A 19,132-nucleotide genomic window follows, 5' to 3' on the forward strand; every position below is an offset into this window, starting at 1 on the left:
GGCTGGTGTGGGCATCCAGGCCAAAGCTCTTTTGCTGCCTTTTTAGGAGCCTTCTAGGTGAATCTTCTTCACTTATACATGGGTCTGCACGGTGAGAGTGTGGGTGCTAGCAGCGTGCCTTCTAGCAGAGGGAGCCAGGGACTGAAAAACAAAGATGACGGCTCATAGTGAAGCATAGATAATACTCAATGTTCACCTGAAATGGCAGGAGGCTTTTTCACTGTGCCCAAAATGTGCAAAATAATATGTGAAATGTTAGTTGTACCAATCTCTGTCTACAAATGTGGGAATGTGTTTTCTTTTTCAAAGACATTGTGCTAAATTAGTTTGCTTAATGCTAGGGAGGACCAAGGGTGTTTGGCACTCCTGAAAGCGAAGTCACTTGTGTGTAGATGGCCAACGTGAAGGTGAGAAAATGAGGGCTTCAAAAGTAGGTTTCTCATTCACGTGTAGACAACGTAATCTATTATTATTGTGTAACAAAGATATGGGGTGAGATTCTTCTTGCCTTTATTTGTCCCTCTAAATGTTGGGTGATCAGTGTAAGCTTTTAGCCTAGCCATCCTCCACAGTTTTGGATAAGGCAGTCATGCCAGGAGGGCAACTCATCCCATGTCAAAATAGGTATCCAAGATAAGTGAGAGCATTTACATTCCAGAAGAATTTTTCTCTCTCCACTGACTCCAGCAGGAGGCTAGTCAGTTGCTTACAATAATGTCTGACTTTTAAATAGCTAGCAATAGCTGAGAGGAAGTCTACCTAAATGGTGTGTACCTGCATGCTCACACCTTTTACAGCTGCAGTTCAAATGACAAAGGTAATGTAATAAATCCAACTTATCTGTATGTGTAACAGTATTCTTTCTATGACACAATGTATGTCTATAACACTAAAATACACACTAACCAGCACTAAAATATGCCTAGCTGGTGTGCATTGCTCAGTTTATGGCACATGCAATGAGAGGCACGTCACATGCCAGCATCTTACTTTGCTTGCTTCCCACTTTGACAATCACAGCGCTGCCTTCTGACATGTCTTCCTCATCACTGACAGGTTTGCCACATATATCAAAGGCTTAAGCTTCTCTTTTTATTTTGAAAAGCTTCCATTCTGCTTTGCTCTCTCACAGATGGAGTACTGAAACAATCATTAAAATAAATACTACCAATATTCAATCTGTCACAAAAAGTAAATTACATATATGGGTGGATGTAAGCTATTCAGTGATGCAAGATTGATTCTTCAGCTGCTCCCTTCTTCCCATGTGTTGGAGGTGCACAGCCTAGATGTGAGCACAGAAGTTAAGACTGATTTAAACCAGGCACGGCCAACTCTGATGTAGTACTGAAGCTCTCTATTTTTAGCCTCCTCTTTTTGCTTTGCAAATTTATTGGAAAAGGACAGGTTCTCCACTGCATTGGCAATTCACAGAAGCTGAGAGACAGAAAATTCTACCTGTATCGAAATCTTCTTTCTTTTCTGTCAATTACTTTGGCTCCTTGCTCTTTCCTGTGACATTTTAGTAGCTTTATCAAAAAGTGTAAAAGTTTTCAGTTATTTAACAAACAATAAAAATATAGCAAACAGAGGCATGTTTTGATAACAAGCATATAGCTAACATCACTTTGAATGATTCTGAACCATTGTGTCAATAATCAACATAAAGTCAATATTTAAAAACCATTTCTGCATTTGCCAGTTCTTTCCTAGTCTGTAAGGTAAACAAGTCAAGGTTCTCATGTTTTAAGTTCATTTACTCTGCATATATCAAATATTTTTGAAGAGACCTTTAAGTAAATTTGATACTGGAATTTCATGTTTCAAGATTACTTTTGCTGATGCACTCCAATGCAAGCATTTTACTATCTTTTTTTTTTTTTTTTTAATTTTCAGGAGCAGAGAGGATTCAGATATTTTGTATGAGAATCCAGGCCTTAATAACAATTGCGTGATCATGGTTTTGGAAAAATAAGAAGATATTTCCTGGCTACATATGCAGAGTTATGTTTCTTAAGAAAACCAAGAATGAAGTAATTTTGATCTCCGATGGATGAAACTCATTGGAATGGAAACTAACATCTATGAAGAAGAACAGGGCTTGCTTTATCGTACCTCTGCCAAGTGCCTGGGGACTCCAAAGGAAGCAAAGAATGAAGAATACCAAAGAAAGACAGAAAAACAGACAAGTCCATCTGAATTTCAGAATCTTGTACTGGAACCTGAGTTGAGTTTGCTGTCTGTGTCATCCTTATTAGACCACAATGAGACATCCTTGCAACCTGGCACGGCTGCAGGGTGTGTTAGTGCCATCGATCAGTCTGAGACAAAGCACCTTTGTGAAGGATTACTCTGTTCTGCAAGGCACAAGCCCCAGGAAGATCCTTTAAACCTTCCCTCACACAGAGAATGGCCAGTTCTTGCAGGAAAAGATTCAGACAAGAAACCAGAAAGGAGTCATGAGATCAGAGTCATAAAACATAAACCAGGTGCTATCACATTTTCTGATTTTGAATTTTTATCACATGAAGCTAATACTAAACTCCGTATTTGCGAGGCAGGAGAAGCAGAAGATTTTTCATCTGAAGAGGAAGAAGCAGGTGGTAGAGATGATGATGATGTGTTTACAGAACTGCCACTGTATGAAGCGTTTTTCAATGGTCTCCATAGAAGGAATGTTTCTCAAAGCAAGCAAGCTAAACATGAACTTATGAAATATCAACACATCTGTCATTTAGAAGACTGTGATGATCATTCTGAAAAGGAATTGAAGGACCATGACAAGGAAGAAAAACACATGGAGCTGGAGGTAATGCAAGCTACTCTTTTGTTCCAAGTGTGTTTTAAATAAGCGGTATCATTTAAGGTTGGTTACAGGAGGAGAAGGAGTTGCGCAAATTGTTATACAGTGATACTTAAATGTGAATTATATAATGAAGAGCATAAACCTACAGTAAAAGTATAATAGGTTTTGACATTAGACAAGTCTGTTACTTCAGATTGGCCGCACTTCTATGAGCCTGAACTTCAAATTTTGGTTTTCTGTTTTCCCTTGCTTTTTAAAATGGGAACATTGGCTCAGTTTCCCCTGCTCCCACAAGATCGTATATCACACCACATACAGCATATATTCCCTGAGTCTATGGACTGTTCCAAACGAATAGAGCTCAGGTTTACTCTAACAGAGTATATTTCTTCGTGCTGAAAAATGGCCTTTTTTAGTGTAGCGGCACTGTAGCACTGCGCCACCTAACCCATAGCACTGCTTCTGCTAAATAACAGTGTTTTCTGTATTCTTATTTCATTAAAGAAATATGGAGGACAGGTTACAATCTGGTCTATAATAAAATAAAATAAACAGATTTTTTTTGTATCTGTACTGGTACACATCATGATGGTCTACAGACCAATGTCCAAAATGAAAACATAAGATGATTTAGGACAAAATGAAAAACACTCTGTAAGAAGAATAATCCGGCTATAACCTTTCCCGAAAAAAGGGGTTGAGTATATTAGCTGTGTTTTTTGGAACTGGAGGAACAGAAGCTTTCCAAGTAAGTTCTCACTAGTCTGGAGAATAAGCAATGCTTTTCCCCTGCTACCAGCTGGTGACAAACCAAATGCCTGGAGCTAAACGTGTTTATCATTGGAAAAGTTCAGCTCTAGTACAAAAATATGAAGTGACTCCAAATAGTGGGCAAAACAAACCCTTAAAATTCCAACGTTCTTGACCTTGCAGCACAAATTAATCTTAAACTGCAGGTCAGGCATACCTTTCCTTCCTCTCTCTTCTTCTCCTCCAGTTTTTAGAAGTTATTTTCCATGTAAATCTGCTCTGTGCCTTGAAAATCAGGGTGGAGCCCTGGTCTTTTACCCAGTGTGTTTTACTTTTATCTGCAGTTCTTCTTTTACTTCTAGTGCTTATAACACAGAGTTGCTTCATTGTTTTCTGATTAAATGACAGAAAGTAGAATTTGGACTATAATGTCCATATTAACATCAAAATTATGGTATACAATGCTTAATTACTTCTCTCCTTTAATACTAATTATCTCCAATTTGGGGTGACTAATTCTGCCCTTAACTGAGTGGGAGTTTTGTGCTGTATTTCATATGTATCCCAACTTTACTGTGGAAACCCATCAGCTCAGAGAGAAATAAGCCAGATTTTTAGAAATTTTTCTCAGCAGCTATTAGGAAACCAAGGCCCAAAGATGGTTCCAAAACAGTCCACCTTTTGATGCAATATTGACCCTGAGAGATTCTTGTGACACATGGTTTATTAAATAATTGCATTGTTACTCTACCCTAAGCCAAGGCTTGCTTCCTCATTTACTCAGAAACATTCCCATTAATATAAATATATATCAAAATGCATGCGCAACATCCCTTGGATTCTGTTTACTGAAGGTCATTCCCATAGATAAAAGGGAGAGGCCAGGGGCTGTTGTCATTTAGTTTACTTTATGTCTATGCCATAAAATAAACTCAAGGATGCAGCTTGTAGTGCAAAATAATGGATTACAAATTGCCAGACAAGCATGTGAAATTACCTAGTAAATCTCAGTGAATGTGTCAAAACATTTCAAAAACTGTACAGATGCAATGATGCAGTCCTGGTTTTGATTTTTTTCTATGCAAATAAGTATGTATCGTCCTAGGAAAGCCTCCAAGAATTAAAAAAAAGAAGATTATCTTGTCTCTCAAATTTTAGCAGCAGTCATGCATTACTATTCAGACTAAAAACTCCCCCCATGACTCTGGTTGAAGCAAATGTTCGTCATTGTCAAGTTACTTATTTCTATTATTTAGAAATAGGGCTGTGGAAAAACGTCTTTCTAATGGAAGCAAATTAATTAAATAAAGACAGCATGGCGTAAAAATGTTGTCAAAAGCAACCATTACTGCTAAGCCTTAGACTTAAAAATAGTATAAGAAACAAATCACACTTGGCCATACAGATACAGGCTATCACACATAGCATCCGGACTCAGATCCTGGCTAAATCCTTGCTACTAGAGTTCACAGTGAAATAGTGATTAAGATCTACCCTGCAGGGGCATTCCTAAGTAAATGTACTTGTTACTGACTGCAAATCGCCTATCTGATGTATAGAAAGGAGGAAAGGCTGGCACCTTCTCCAGGCTGGGGAGCACTGGCCCTTGCAGGCAGCCACCACGAGCAAAGCCGGTGTCCGAATCTCCTCTTAAATAGCTGTTACACACATTTAAGTGGTAATTGTTGCACTTCTTGTTTCATTCTAATTAATAAGCAGAGAGAAATCTCCAAGTACACTGAACAGTAAACAAGTACAGGGAAGATGGAAAAAATACAACTTGCGTATGGTGCCAACTCTGTTACAAGTGGAAGAAACTCTGCTGAAAACAATTCATACAATGGTGCCCATTAAAAAAATAAAAGCTCTTTCTTTTTTTCCAAAGGCATACAGCATCTGCCTGTTCTGAGTGGTACAAGATAAATGATACTTCTGTTCAATTTATGAATTCAGTATGGTCCCTGAGTTTCCACCCTTAGACCAGTCCCGTATATATTTCCTGTGCTTTCTCATAAAATCTAAATTTGGCAACCTCTTTTTTCTTGTCAGGAGTCTGTAATCAGTTGTACATTTAATGCCCAAATAGAGTTCTTAAATTAAAAATAACATTTATTTCAACTGGGGAAGCAAAATTTTGAAGCTTTAAAAACAAGTCTATATACATGTCTGAAATATTGTTCATGTTATTTCTCATTTTGGGACGGTGATCTAGGTAACATCATTGCTAAGGCAGCACTTCCTTAAACACACCAGTGAGTTTCTGTACCCTCATTATAGATTTGTCTTCTCTGCCCACCTTCCTTGCAAAACTCGCCTTCTGTCTTGAAGGGGAATTTTTTTACATCACTCATGTCCTTCTAGTATTATTTATGATTGTTTGGTTTGTTCTGTTCAGAGGTTTTCTCGGCAACTCTGAAGTGGTATCTTGAGCCATTCTTCCTTGCTTGTTTTACTTCAAGTCTTCATATTAAACTACATGCTGTCTTTGTGCATGCAACCACCTCAGTATGCAGTGGCAATAAATTATTCAGACTAGCTTCTGAAACGTAACATTTTTCTAGATTGCCATTTCTTCAGACTTTACTGAGCAGGATCCAGCTGATAACCATATTTAAGCAGGAACTACTATGCAACTTTACATTAGTAATCTTATCCTATCCTTACATAGTCTCAAAGCAATACGTGTTACTTCCAGGAGTAACACTTGACATTTCAGTCAAGTAAAAAATTGAAGATATTTGACAGGTATTAGGTAAAAAGAAGTATTATGAAATCATAGCCTTGACAAAGTGAATTGTCATTGATCTTCTCTCACCTCAGTGACTGTACAGAAATCCTGCTAATGTTGTTGGCTGCTGCAGGGAGGCAAGCATAGCCTTACCAACGTGGCAGCAAACTGGAAATCCTCTTTGGGACAGTTTCAAAGCATCTATGTGAGGAGCCCATCTTAGCTATTATAACAGCCAAACAGGTTTCTATCACTGTTGACCTTATTTAGGACATCTGAGTGAGTTGTCACAGCTTCCTCTATTGTACCAGAGAGAGAAGGGGGCAAGCCAGGAAGCCCGTGCGTGGGAAAGGAACCGTGTAGAGGTAACCATCAGGATGTGCGAGGTGCTCCAGCAGCCCCTCTGCAGCCTCCCGCTGCCTGTGCCAGGACCACGTTCTGGGTATCTCTCCCTGCTGGACATTCAGGGTTCTCCAAATGACTCCTCAAAACTGCTGCTTGATGAAAAAAGGTCACCTCTAACTAAAATATATCCGGAAAGGTTGAAGAATTAACTGTTGGCAAGTGTTGCACATAGGTGTAACCTCCAGGAGAATCCTAGAGCAATAATTGTTCTTAAAGAAGCAAGAGTCCTTCCTAATTCAGGAGGAATCCGTTAAGGGGGCCTCTGTCATGCTATTTTCCCCTGCACTCTGCCATCTCTGCTGTGTAAGCTGGTGAGCAGCGTGTCAGGCCCAGAGCAATAAATCTGGCCCTTACACAGGAACCTGGGACACCTTTCAGGGTGTCAAGCTGCACGCAGATTTACATCATGCCTCTTTCAACACATTTAGGAAGATCTAAACCAAACCTTCTTGTTGGTTTAAAGCCAGACACTGATGGTCTAATATTTGCATTGAATGTTACCTTGTTCAGCTGGGTCAAACAAAGAGTGAGATACCACTCCCTAGCAGTAATGGAGACAAGATGACCCAAACAGATAATTTAGGTAGTTAAGGTAATATCTTTGTCAGGATTTGTCCTTCAGACTGTAAACTCAAAGACTTTTGGAGGAGGCTGCACAGTCATGGGAGTGGCTAGTACCATGTCAGGAGACCCAATCTCTGTGTACTGCACTGGGTAGTGTCAATGGGCTAGCTGTGCCATCACCTTTCACCATGAGTAAATCTTTGTTTTAAGTAAAACTGTAGTGTTCTAAAGGACATTTGTGAAAGGTCCATTGCTTTTGACATTTAAACCTAAGCCAGCTGAACTCTGGAAATGGTTACAGAAAACAGTCCTTTACTGGCAGGAAGATGGATGATCTGGCTTTCCAGTTTCTCTTTCCTTGATTATTCACTTATTTTCATTAATTTCTTTGTTCCATCCTTGTACTACAATTAGGTAAATTTTATCCTCATTATAAAATCATTAATGAGTGACAAGTTTGATAATTATTGTATAAGCTTAGACCACGAGACTTCAGATTCTGGCTGGAACAATTTGTTGAGATATAATACGGAAGTTTCCATAGCATCTGTCCTACATTTTGTCTACTTCTGGCCTGTGTTTTCTTTCTTCTTTTCACAAACACCAGAAGTTCACCACAGAAGCAAGACAAGATAAATAGACAAGGACATGAAGGAGGTGATAAATCCACAAAAATTTATTCAAAGCCATAGTCTTTGAAGTTAATTATGATTCCTTAAAAGATATGTATTCTTCTGTGTGGCTTGCAAATATTTTAATCAAGTAATCATATCTAATGAGAAAGGAATCAGAAAGTTTTAAGTCTTTGACAATGAATTTGCTTTATTCAAATGAGATTCAGTTCATTCCATTTAAATTATCAGAACAGAGCAGCAGTCAAGCCTACAACTATGATCAGTAACTGGGCCTGCCAAAGTAAGCTTCTTACCTTTATATTTGGATGGCTTAAATTCTGCTAAGTCCTTGTGCCTCTTGTATTCCTGCTCAGTGCCTTGCTTAGCCACTCTGAAGCACTTTTCTGAGAGGTACTTTGCTGTTTTCATTAATGAGGCACTGGAACTTAGGTGGAATTTAAGGTATCTGAAAATTGCCTTGCAATAGTTTCTTCTTCTCTAATTCAGTTGTACAAGAGCAAAAACTAGTAAAGAACATACTAGAGTGAAGGCCAAATTCCTTCTCCCATTCCTCCCATACTTTGGAAGTTTGTTCTTCTCTTTACCCTATCAAATTGAAACTCCAAAACTAGAGGAGGAGAATGGTTGCAAACTTGTGATGACTTCCTCATGAGAAATAATACGGTTATTATTATGTCCTTTTTGTTCATCTTCTGCAGACATGGGATGTCTACTCAGGTAGGAGAGCCGAGTGCTGAAATAACAGTTGCCAGGGAGAAGAGAGTAGGAAGTTAAGGGGAGGAAAATGGGAAATGACTTGTCTAAGACAGGAGTGATGCACTGAGCTTTGTACATTCTGTGAGATTTGCACTTTCTGTGTTTCAATTATACATTCTCCAGAGCTGATAGGTGGAGACGTGGTGAGTTGAACTTTGCAAAGTTTCTAGCGTTTATGCTTCTTTTCTGCCTGCTTGGAAAAGGAGCTGGAGAACTGCTGATTACTTTAGCAATGATGCATTATTATCAGTCAATAAATAACCACAATCAGCTCTTAATAAGGAAGCAGATAAATGCTGGCTTAGGGACTGTAATTATTAATTTAAAAGAAAGACTCTTCTATTCATTTCAAAAATTTGAATGACTAATGATGAACATAGTACTTTGTACAGAGTACATTTTTCTCTAATCTCACTACTCTTAATATGATAATATAACCATTTCCTATTAGGATATGGCATTTTTTGTGTCGTACTTCTTATTGTGATTGGAGGGAGCAGTAAGTTCAAATCTGCATCTTACTTCAGTGGAAATTAGCTGCATGGCTGTTTCTACTACAAAATTACAGGAACTTTGGAAAATAACAGTAAAGTCAGGAATGCTGAAGGATATGCTGAAAGATCATATCAAAGAGAACTGGTATATTGGAATCATGTAGGAAAACATTTAGATAGTATCAAAATTACTGTCTTTTATCTCGTCAGTATACTTGCATGCTGCTTGCATGTTTTAATAAACATGCCTGATTCATTGTTCATTACTAGAGAATTAAAAAATTAAAATGTATATGACCTCAGAAAACATGCACTTTCTCGGTATCAGCAGATACCTCTCTTTCAAATCACAAGATTGTCTTCAGCAAGCATCAGTGGCTGCTATGTTGAATTTGGAGAAAACACATGCACTCTGGTTTTGTAAAAAATATCCTATAACCTATTTTCAGCAATCCTAGTTTGAGTTCTGCCAAAAGCCTCCTGAAGAAAAGTTGTAATATGAGGAAGCAAAATCTGTCTTTTTTTCAAAAATAAAGTTGATAAAGAAACCTCCATGTGATGAGTGGACTAGCACTTGAAAAATTCAGAGGACTTTTTTGCAGTTGACCCTTCATGCAGTTTGAAATAATTTGTGTTGCAGAATACCATCACTCTTCAAAAATGTATAGTATATGGTATATATTACCTCTATAGTGAGATTCTGAGAAAATTAAAATGCCAGGAGAAAATAATAAAATCAGGTAATTAGTCAAACAGACAACTCACCTTGATTTTCAAAGTCTTTCAGAAAATCTACAAAGTACATTTCAGATTGGTGCTGAATTAAGTAATATGAAATTACAGACAGTGAGATTATTGAATTATTGCACAGTGTGAAACCCTCAGGATGTTCAAGGTACTGTTTAAAACTTTGGCCCTTAAGCAGTTTCATGGCATTGTGAAAGATCTTTAGGCTAGCAGTTTTCAAAGTGCCACTCTCTGCCACTAGTATCTGACAAAGGTTTTATGGTGCACATCCTAGCTGTAACTCTCCTACTGAGAAGATACCGTGCTGCTGGCAAATTTTGTTGCACAGCCCCATCATGGTCCCACATGCACATTAAGAGGCCCCACGAACAAAATTTTGGGAACTCCTGCTTTAGCCTGTTCATAAGTATTAGTGTGTATTTTATATTTATCTTTAAAGCTTCAGGAGAATAAATAGTTAACATATTGGTGTATTATACTAAAAGGTTAGAGTATTCATCATATGTAACTTGGGTTATGATTTTTTCAGATATTGACTCCTTTATTTGTTGTGTATTTGAATACTTCAGAATCATATGGCCACCTCAGGAAACAGCAATATTACTATTGCTCTTCCCGGAAAACATAAAAAAGATTATGTGTTTATGGTTGCACTAAGCCCATAAAAGAAAAGAAGTATATCAAGATTCTTCTTTACAAATATTTGAAAATATCTGGAACCTGTGCAATGTGAGACCATCCAAGTGTTTCACATGTCTCTACAGAAGTAGAGCAAAAGTCAACAGAAAATAAGCTCTGTCTAAGTCAAGGCTCTGACGAACAGCATTCCTCTGTCAGAGCATGGGAATAGGCACCTGCGAGAATTACAGACTGGGTCTTAGGTGGGCAGAACCAGAAGAAACATGTAGAAATCTGTTCATCTGCTTACCGTAGAAATTAAGATATTCCTTCAAAGTGCAGATGGAGATTCTGGATAAACTGTGGGATGGGCAGTAAGCAGAAGAAACTGTGAGACTGGAAACTTGCACAAAAGGTGAGGGGATGGGGTTGGGTCACATTTGCAAGCTTGTTTGGCTGATAGGTGAGGCTTTGGTATGTTTTTCAAGTCCAGCAATAGAACTATAGTGTAGAAAAAAAAAAAAAGTAACAGAATGTTACTGAATTAACAACCTTGCAAAGTATATTTCATAACATGGCAAAGTTCTTGAGCGGGAGTATGAATAGTGAGTTACAAATTCCCTCACACACACACAAGTCCCACTGAAGGTTTGTGGCACTTCCTATAAAGCATTTAGGTGCTTTTGTAAATTCTTCCTAAGTAACATATGGCCAGTTAATAAAAACGGATTCTAGTGATATACCTAGGATCCCTCTGTCTTTCTTTGTGTGAAATTCCAATAAAATAATGTTAGCTTGACATTGTAATGGACATATTTCCTTGGTAGTACCATGGGACCACAGACTTGATCATGATTTGACATTCCCAGGGATCTATGATCATTTTGGTACTGCCATATCACCAGCTATCATATAACCAGCAATCTGTGCAAACACTGAGGTCCATGTTTGAAACAAATCTGGAGAAACTTAAAAACTTTTGAAAAATGTATTGAACTTCATAGAAGTTTTAGGATGATGGTTCTGAGACTTCATTCTAAGGCATTCTTGTGTGGTTATTTTCTGTAGCAGAGAATGTTGTCACCCTCAAGACTCTTCTTAACAATCACTCTAACTATGAAGTATTTTAAATTCTAATAAAAATGGAAATAGACTGCTCTTACCTATCCAAGTGTTTGTACAAACTAGAAGTCTTGCCCAGTTTTGAATTATCTCAGAGCTAAGACTTTTGCAGTGCAGCGAAGGGAAACCTCCTGTGAATTAGCCTGGAGTTCTCCAGAAATAAAATGGACAAGACATTGAGGCCAACTCCTGCATTTGAAACATTTTGCTTCCAGAAATTAACTTTAGTAAAATCTCTCTGGACTTTTGGATGGTATAACTGGGCTCTCTTTATCTGTCCTTTCTATGGATTCTGAAATTCTCTGGCATTTAGACTTTTAATCCAATGTTTCAAAAATAAAGTCTGGAATAGGTAATGTTTTAGTGTCAAAGATTTAACAGCTTATTTATACTGTATATTCAGAGAAACGTCTGGCCTTAATCTAATCTTTATGATGAAGTATTTAGTGATATGCTATATAATCTGTTGTTAGTTTTGCAGTTAGTATTTATTGTTCCTATTCAAACAGTGTAATGGTGAAATTTCAGTAGCTATGTAATGACAGTTTTGCACTGTGGCAAAAGCCTTTGCAGTTAGTCAGGGACTGATTTACTTACATTAAAATGTCAAAAAAGCTGCTAAACCTGCCAAGAAATAACAGAATATAACACTCCAACTTGTATGTATTTCATTCCGTAATAAGCACATCATACATCAAGACCGAGACAGAAGTATGCAAAGCCAGTAAGTAGAAGAAAGAATACAGAGACTGGCCAAGATAGCAATATAAAGTTAGCAGTCAGCAATGAGCTGCTTTTTATTAACAACATGCCTGACCAAGATCAGTGCCTCTGAGAGAAAGCAGAATACCGAGTATTTGTGCAACTAAGGACCTAGACCCTGAGAATTCACCTCAAGCTGTACTTTTATCTGCTGTGTTATCAGACTTTACTAAGATACTACAAATAACTGTAGGTATATGGAAAAAAGTCATGTTTGGGAGACAAAAGGTGATTAAACTAAAAAAGATTACCCCTGGAAGACACAAATATTCCACAGACCCTGTTTTTTTTTAAAGAAAAGTTGGATTACTATCATGTATCTCTTATGCAAGAGGGCTATCAAGATAGCCCTCCATTTGTGTTTTGTATAGTATAGATCAAGTGCTATCTTGAATTGTTCAGGCCTTGTAAGGACTTAATGGGTTTAGTCTTATCTTGGGGGACACATAATGCCACTGAGGTAAATAAAAAAAAAAAAAAAGAAAAACAATGCTAAAAGAGAGAAACAGGTCTAAAAGGTCTTAGTGGGAAACCCCCAGTATTCCAAGCAAGCAGGGACGAACTCAGTTCTTTCTGAAGTAAAGGCAAAAGTGCATTATACAGGCTCAGAAAATGCTTTTGAAACAAAACTTTTCAGACATGACAAAGCCTGCACTTTGCATGTGAACGACAGACAGCAAACTCTAAAATTGCCACTTCAATGTTCTTACATAAAACTTCTTTAAATAAAATAATTTACCATGAATACAAACAACAAATAACCGCAAACTCTACAATAGTAAGAATTGCTGTAAGTTGGAATGCATACATTTACAGGTTTTATCTCAGATCACCTTCTCCTCTGTGCAATATTTCCATTTCGTATAAAGTTCTTAAGAAGATGAGTTTAAGTTGCATTAAATGGAATGGAGATATCTAAGCTAAAAAAAAGACTAGACCTTCTCGATGGGTGTTCTTTTCCTATTTGGAAATTGTGTTCAAATGGTTGCAAATGCTAAGGAGTGGTCACACCAGCAGCTCAGGATACTCAGCATTTAATTCCAATGGAAATTAAAATGAATGTGTAAGAGCAGCAAGTATGAGGTTGAAAACTGGACAAAATTAGGAAGGAAAACTTAGTTTATGCATCCAATTTATTGGCAGTATATACCCAAAAAAACCCATTTGCCATGGCAGGGCAAATAAAAGCATTCAGTTTTGCAAAGGATGTAATTATTTTTAAATTTGGTGTTACTCCAGTTCAGAAAAAAAAATCCCCAAAGATTCAAAATTCTCCATGACAGTGAATGATTCCTCAGCCTGGGTGTGATATGTCAGGAGCCTCCAGCAGCTTGCTAGGTGGGCTACTAAGGAGCTTGTATAGCTTAACTGGCAGGTAAAGGTATTTTCCCCAGAGGAAGGTTTTGAGAATTAAGCTGTCTTTGAAAAGTAATTCAAGTTTGATGAATTGACAAATATCAATTAAATTTTTAAAAAATCACTTAGATTCCAGAGGAAATTGCTATCACTTTGGCATTTTAAATTTTAAATTTAAACATATATTGGGTGGGTTGCAACTAGGCTGGTTTCTACGTTGTTTACCCATTTTTTTTTACAGCAGGGCTAAACTATTTATTGATCAGTTTATGCACATTTTCACCCTAAGTGTGCTGTAGCTCATTTCCTCTTGTTTTTCTTTAAAAAAAAGGTGGCAATATCACAACAGGACTATACTATACTACAGCAGGATTGGAGAGCAAGTGGGAGAGCCTGTCACTTTTTTAAGTTCCTCAAGTGTTACATTAAGACAAACTATTAAAATGCAAACTATGATTCTTCCAACTTTTATCATGGAATGTTTGGATACAGCCCAAGTGCTAATGCAGCACATAAACCCTTCTCTGCAAGGATATCTAGATGCGCCTCTTAAACATGCAAATCTTGCCATTCTACATTACGCTGCTTTTTGCTAGGAAGATTTTGCTTATTATTGCTATTGTTAAGTCTCTTGCATTTCAAAATAGACTTTTTAAACCTTGTTTGAGGTACATAATTGCAGGAACTAGCTGAAGCCCTAGCCACCTTGAATTAGACTTGGAATTGTTTGTGTTCAGTTATTTGCCAGAGTTATGTCAATACATCTTGTTATTTGGATTTTTGTGGTTGACGGGGTTTTGCTAAAATATTTCATATCACTTGGAGCTGAAATATTTGTGAATAGAAAATATCATTGCTGATAAACATCCCACAGCCATTTTTTTCCTCTTTCTTATAATTCTCTGAGTAATTCCAAATAATGTTTTCCCATTCTTTTTAATAACCATTACTTTTCTAAATATAAATAAAGCTTACCAAATACCTTAACATAGATAAATGGAATTTTTTAATGCTTTCAGTTATGGTACTTCACAAAGAGCCAGGCAAGTGCAAATAACACTAAAGTACTCAAAACATAATGTATGTTAGAACTGGAAGTCAATAATGGTTAGGCTAAACCTCAGCTTAGTAGTGCAAACCCTGGGACAGGCTTATGTTTACAGCTTCACCTGTCTCAGAGCATCTTTAGTGCATTTGTGTCTTGAAGATTTTGCAAAACTCCTGGAGGTTTATAAAAGTAGCTGCTACAGATCACTCCTCTCTCTCAACCCCTCTCAGTCCAGCAGAACATGTCTGAAGCAAGGGCACAGAGGGAATTTGTCTGAACCTTAAGGTTCTGGTAACAGTAGCTGTTGTTTAGTGACCATCATACTCTGAAAATAAGATTTTTTGAGCTCTAGGCCACAATCTCCAACCTTTCTGTTATACAAAAATATTTATATGGTATAAGCAGTATGTTTACATGCCCTGGGGATACAGAAATTATTCTTTTCCTCCAAGAATGATGCCTAAGGCTACTGTATCAAGGCAACTTTTCTTCAAAATTGAGATCAAACTGATTTGTTTAACATAATGTGGTTTATGGTTTTCAACAGTTATCTTTTTCCCAAGATAAAAAGGACATGCTAAAATCTGTAATCACTATTCTGTTTCTCAGTTTTTGGTTAAAAAAAACATGGAAGAGTCTTCATAAAGTAAGACATCCAAGGGGAGCAAAATATGCAAGTCAACATTATGCTGTAATAATACATTTCCATATACTTCACCGTTACCTTTTTTTTTTCTCCTAGCAAGACAGAGCTGCACCTATTTACAAATACCATTGGTAGTTACAAATAGCATGAATAGTTAAGTTTCTGAAAGTTGTTTTTATCAGTCACATGGTATTTACGTCTGTTTCTGATCTCTGAAAGAAGAAATGTCATTAAAATTCTGAAAGCTTTAAGCAGATAGCTAACATTAACAATTAAAAATATCAGACAAAATACATACCACATAAATTAATAAGGGATTAAGGAACATATGCATGCACAGACAGATGACTGTTCTTGTGCATTAGGTGATGATCTGAAATTCAGTATTTAAACTCTACCTAATGTCTTCAGCTTCTTAGTTTCTGCATTTGCCATGAGTATTCTTACTGTTTAGAGGAAAAAGAAAGAGCATAAATTACAGCAGAGTATTACAGTAGCACACCTGATATTGTGGCTTTTAGCATAGGCAGGTAGCAGGAACATATATCTCAGTTTACCAAACAAAGGGTGGTGAAAGAAAAAAACCCCAGAAACAGGGAAGTGACTTGCAAGAAGTGTCATTGGTAGAGCCTGTGGCCTGTTCAGAACTTCATGTATAAGACTATATGCTTCTCCAGGTTGAAAGCTTTTGCTGGTTTTATTGGGGAGGGAGGAGTGAAATCTGATCTCTATAATTTAGGCAATTAATCTTCATCTAAAATTTAGATTTTTAAATATCTATGGTTCCTGATCATCCACTGGGCCTGGTGGAGTAGGCTTGCCGCTCTCATAGGTTAATTTTCTTCCCAGAGAAACCAGGGATGTGAGTGGAAGACAAGAGGGAGTGGGAGTGGAGATGGTGCACACCAGGTCTTGTCTCAACACAGAGTTAAGACATCAGCAGAATATTATCTGGATCTGGGTGTTAGGGAATGTATCCAGTTTCCACATTATAGAGAAAGCAGTCTGTCAAATGAAGCACATAAATTCCTTATACAGTCAGAGGAAAAGACGTGGGTGTCTTTGAAGAGCTCCAGAGGGAGATCCCATCTGATTAAGTGCAGGCATTTAAGAGACTTAGACAATGAAAAGAAAAATGTGCCTCTTCACTCATGTCTCTCACTTCCAAAAATTTACACAAGGAGATTTATTTGTTGCTATGATCAGTGTCCTTATGTCATTTTGACAAGCTTCTTATAATTGAAATGCTGCAACTCATAAGCCCTCTCAAAACAGGGGATACAAAACATTAAACTGAACAATGTACGTGTACTATAAATAATACCTGGAGCTAGTTTTCTCTAGTCACCAAGTATAATGATGTTTCTGATTTAAACAGCATACTTGAGCTTATTTCCACCTCCATTTAACTTTGGCCAATTAAAAACTTTAAAAAAGATATAATTTACTGTTTGTGTTAATATGTATCTTTAGTTACAGATACCGTTAGTTTACTTCCTCACTCCTAATGATTTTTTTTCCAGAAAACATTTTCAATTATGTACTTATCTGCTGCAATTTTGCCACATAAGATAATTATTTTATTTTACGTGTCTGTTCTTAACCCACTAGTCTTCCCCTGGCTGGCATTCAGAAAGGAACTAACTACATCCCTGTCTTGATCCTTGGCCACTAGAGATGGGCTTCTAATGAAGTTCACTGAATTCATTGAGGCTCTGCAAGGAGCAGCTTGGCAGGGCTGACACCTAAACAGAAGCTGTTGAGAAAACCCTTTCCACCTTATGAAAAATCATAACAGCATGTGGGATGAGTGACACAAATCCTATAAAATCATTGAATAAGTACTGAACAACCCATCACCTCCCTCAAAATGTATTTTTCTTCACTTTCTTGATCAGGGACTAATTGCCCTTCATGACAGAAAAAAATGTCATTTATAAAATCAAGTGTCTCAGGGTAGGAAGTGAAAATTTATTGTCCTACTGTTTCTATAGAATTCACCTAATCACCCTATGATGATCATCTCAGAAAAGTATTGTTCCAAAGTGGTTTTCAGATTTAAGATTACCACACTGAGATTCTGCAGAACCAATGCATCCTGCTTTCCTGTGGCCTCCTGGCTCACCCCTTTCAGCACCTCCTGCTCCCCAATCCATTCCCCACCTCTCAGTGCTTTTCCACCATACTCCAGTCCTCTCCCAGCATTCTTGCGTTGTCTCCAGTTTCCACCTCCCACTATTTTCTCCACACCTGCCCATGTCTCCCCTATTTCCCTTTCCCCATAGTCTTCCCCAACCCCACCGTGATTCTGGCAAGAGATAGCATGTGCTTCAGCTGTAGGTATCTTTTCACTGCCTGGCCAGTTAGCACACATACCCTCATCGGCGGCTGCTCAGAAACGATATGGGCTAATATCTCCTCATCTTCAGCTTATAGTGGGCAGCCATTTGAGTCTCTTGTGTCTATCCAGCCACAGATTTTGACTGAACTTTGAAGTTTCATCTCTCTGATTTTTCTTCCCGTCTTTCAAACTGGCTTGAAACTATCTAAAATGCTCAAAAGTTGTGGAGGAAATGCCACAGCAGTTGAGCAAACACCAAGACAGAACAGTATGACTTTGTTCTCTTAAGACACCAAGCAAAAAAGAAAAAAAAAAAGAGAGACAAAATACGAAACAATTACTTAAAGTATAATTACTTTACATATAAGTACCATTAAAATATAATGGAAGAAACTCAGAGGAAACTCAAGAGGAAAAAATGCATTTAGCATTCTAATTAAAACTATAAATTTCAATAATGAACACTTAGGAAAGGGCTATTACAAAGAGTAAATGAAACTAGATGATCCTGAAGGAAAAATTAGGAGAACTGATTTTTAAAAGGTATTTTAAATAATTTGATTGATATCGTCCAATATGTTTGAGTTGTATTTATTAAGGAAGACTAGAAATTGGAGTTGTATTTATTATCATTTGTATTGAACTAAATGACAAAGGACCCCAATTAAAATTAAGTTCCCCTGGCACTAGGAGCTGTACAGTAACATGATTCAAATTCAGGCTTCAAAGCCTTGATTTTCTGTTCTTCCCGCTTCTCCTGAGTGTCATGATGTCAACATAGGAGGCTGATTCTGCAAATCTGGATCTGATGCTTTGCCAGACTTCACTCTTGGTAATTAAAGGAACTGTGATTACAGCCTGACTTTGGCTTCCAGCATCCAGGATTTCTATTCTTCCTCCCTCCTCATATCCTGCCCTTTCATGCCCCAAAATATAATGGCCTTTGAAGAAAAACCTTTTCATATCACCAGAAAGATCAAAAAATGAGACTGCCCAAATCTGCCCACTCAGGCTCATTTTAATATGTCAAACCAAATAAGCAAATCTTAAATGCTTTTGGAAATGCTTAATTTTAGACATTCTTCTCTTGAGCTGTGCTGAAATCTAGGAGTTTGAAGAATTTTTTCTCTCATCTGAAGTCTCCTTTTGTGTTCAAATGTCAGAGCTGAGCTCAGGCTGTCTCACCACTAATAAAAGTAATCAACTGTCCCAAGGCAAACTGCAGTACAATCAAATGGTTCAAACACAATTATGATTTCAGAGTCATGTGCCTCTGACATCCAGTGTTACATAGCTTTGAGAATTTGGGTAAATTTTACTGTTATAACTATCTGATGTCCACAAAGTTCGTATT

At 37.5% G+C, this 19,132-nt stretch overlaps 1 protein-coding gene across 1 annotated transcript in view; it reads left to right on the top strand.

Annotated features, from left to right (window-relative positions):
- Nucleotides 1-2,053: 2,053 nt before the first annotated feature.
- The window catches only part of STARD13 (StAR related lipid transfer domain containing 13), a 257,049-nt gene continuing 239,970 nt past the window's right edge, over nt 2,054-19,132 (top strand). Inside the window, exon 1 of the mRNA XM_075705369.1 lies at nt 2,054-2,809. Within this exon, the coding sequence (XP_075561484.1) occupies nt 2,054-2,809 (756 nt within the window). The remainder of the gene's footprint in view (nt 2,810-19,132) is intronic.

Source organism: Pelecanus crispus, chromosome 1, assembly GCF_030463565.1.
Source record: "Pelecanus crispus isolate bPelCri1 chromosome 1, bPelCri1.pri, whole genome shotgun sequence".
Classification (NCBI taxonomy): domain Eukaryota; kingdom Metazoa; phylum Chordata; class Aves; order Pelecaniformes; family Pelecanidae; genus Pelecanus; species Pelecanus crispus.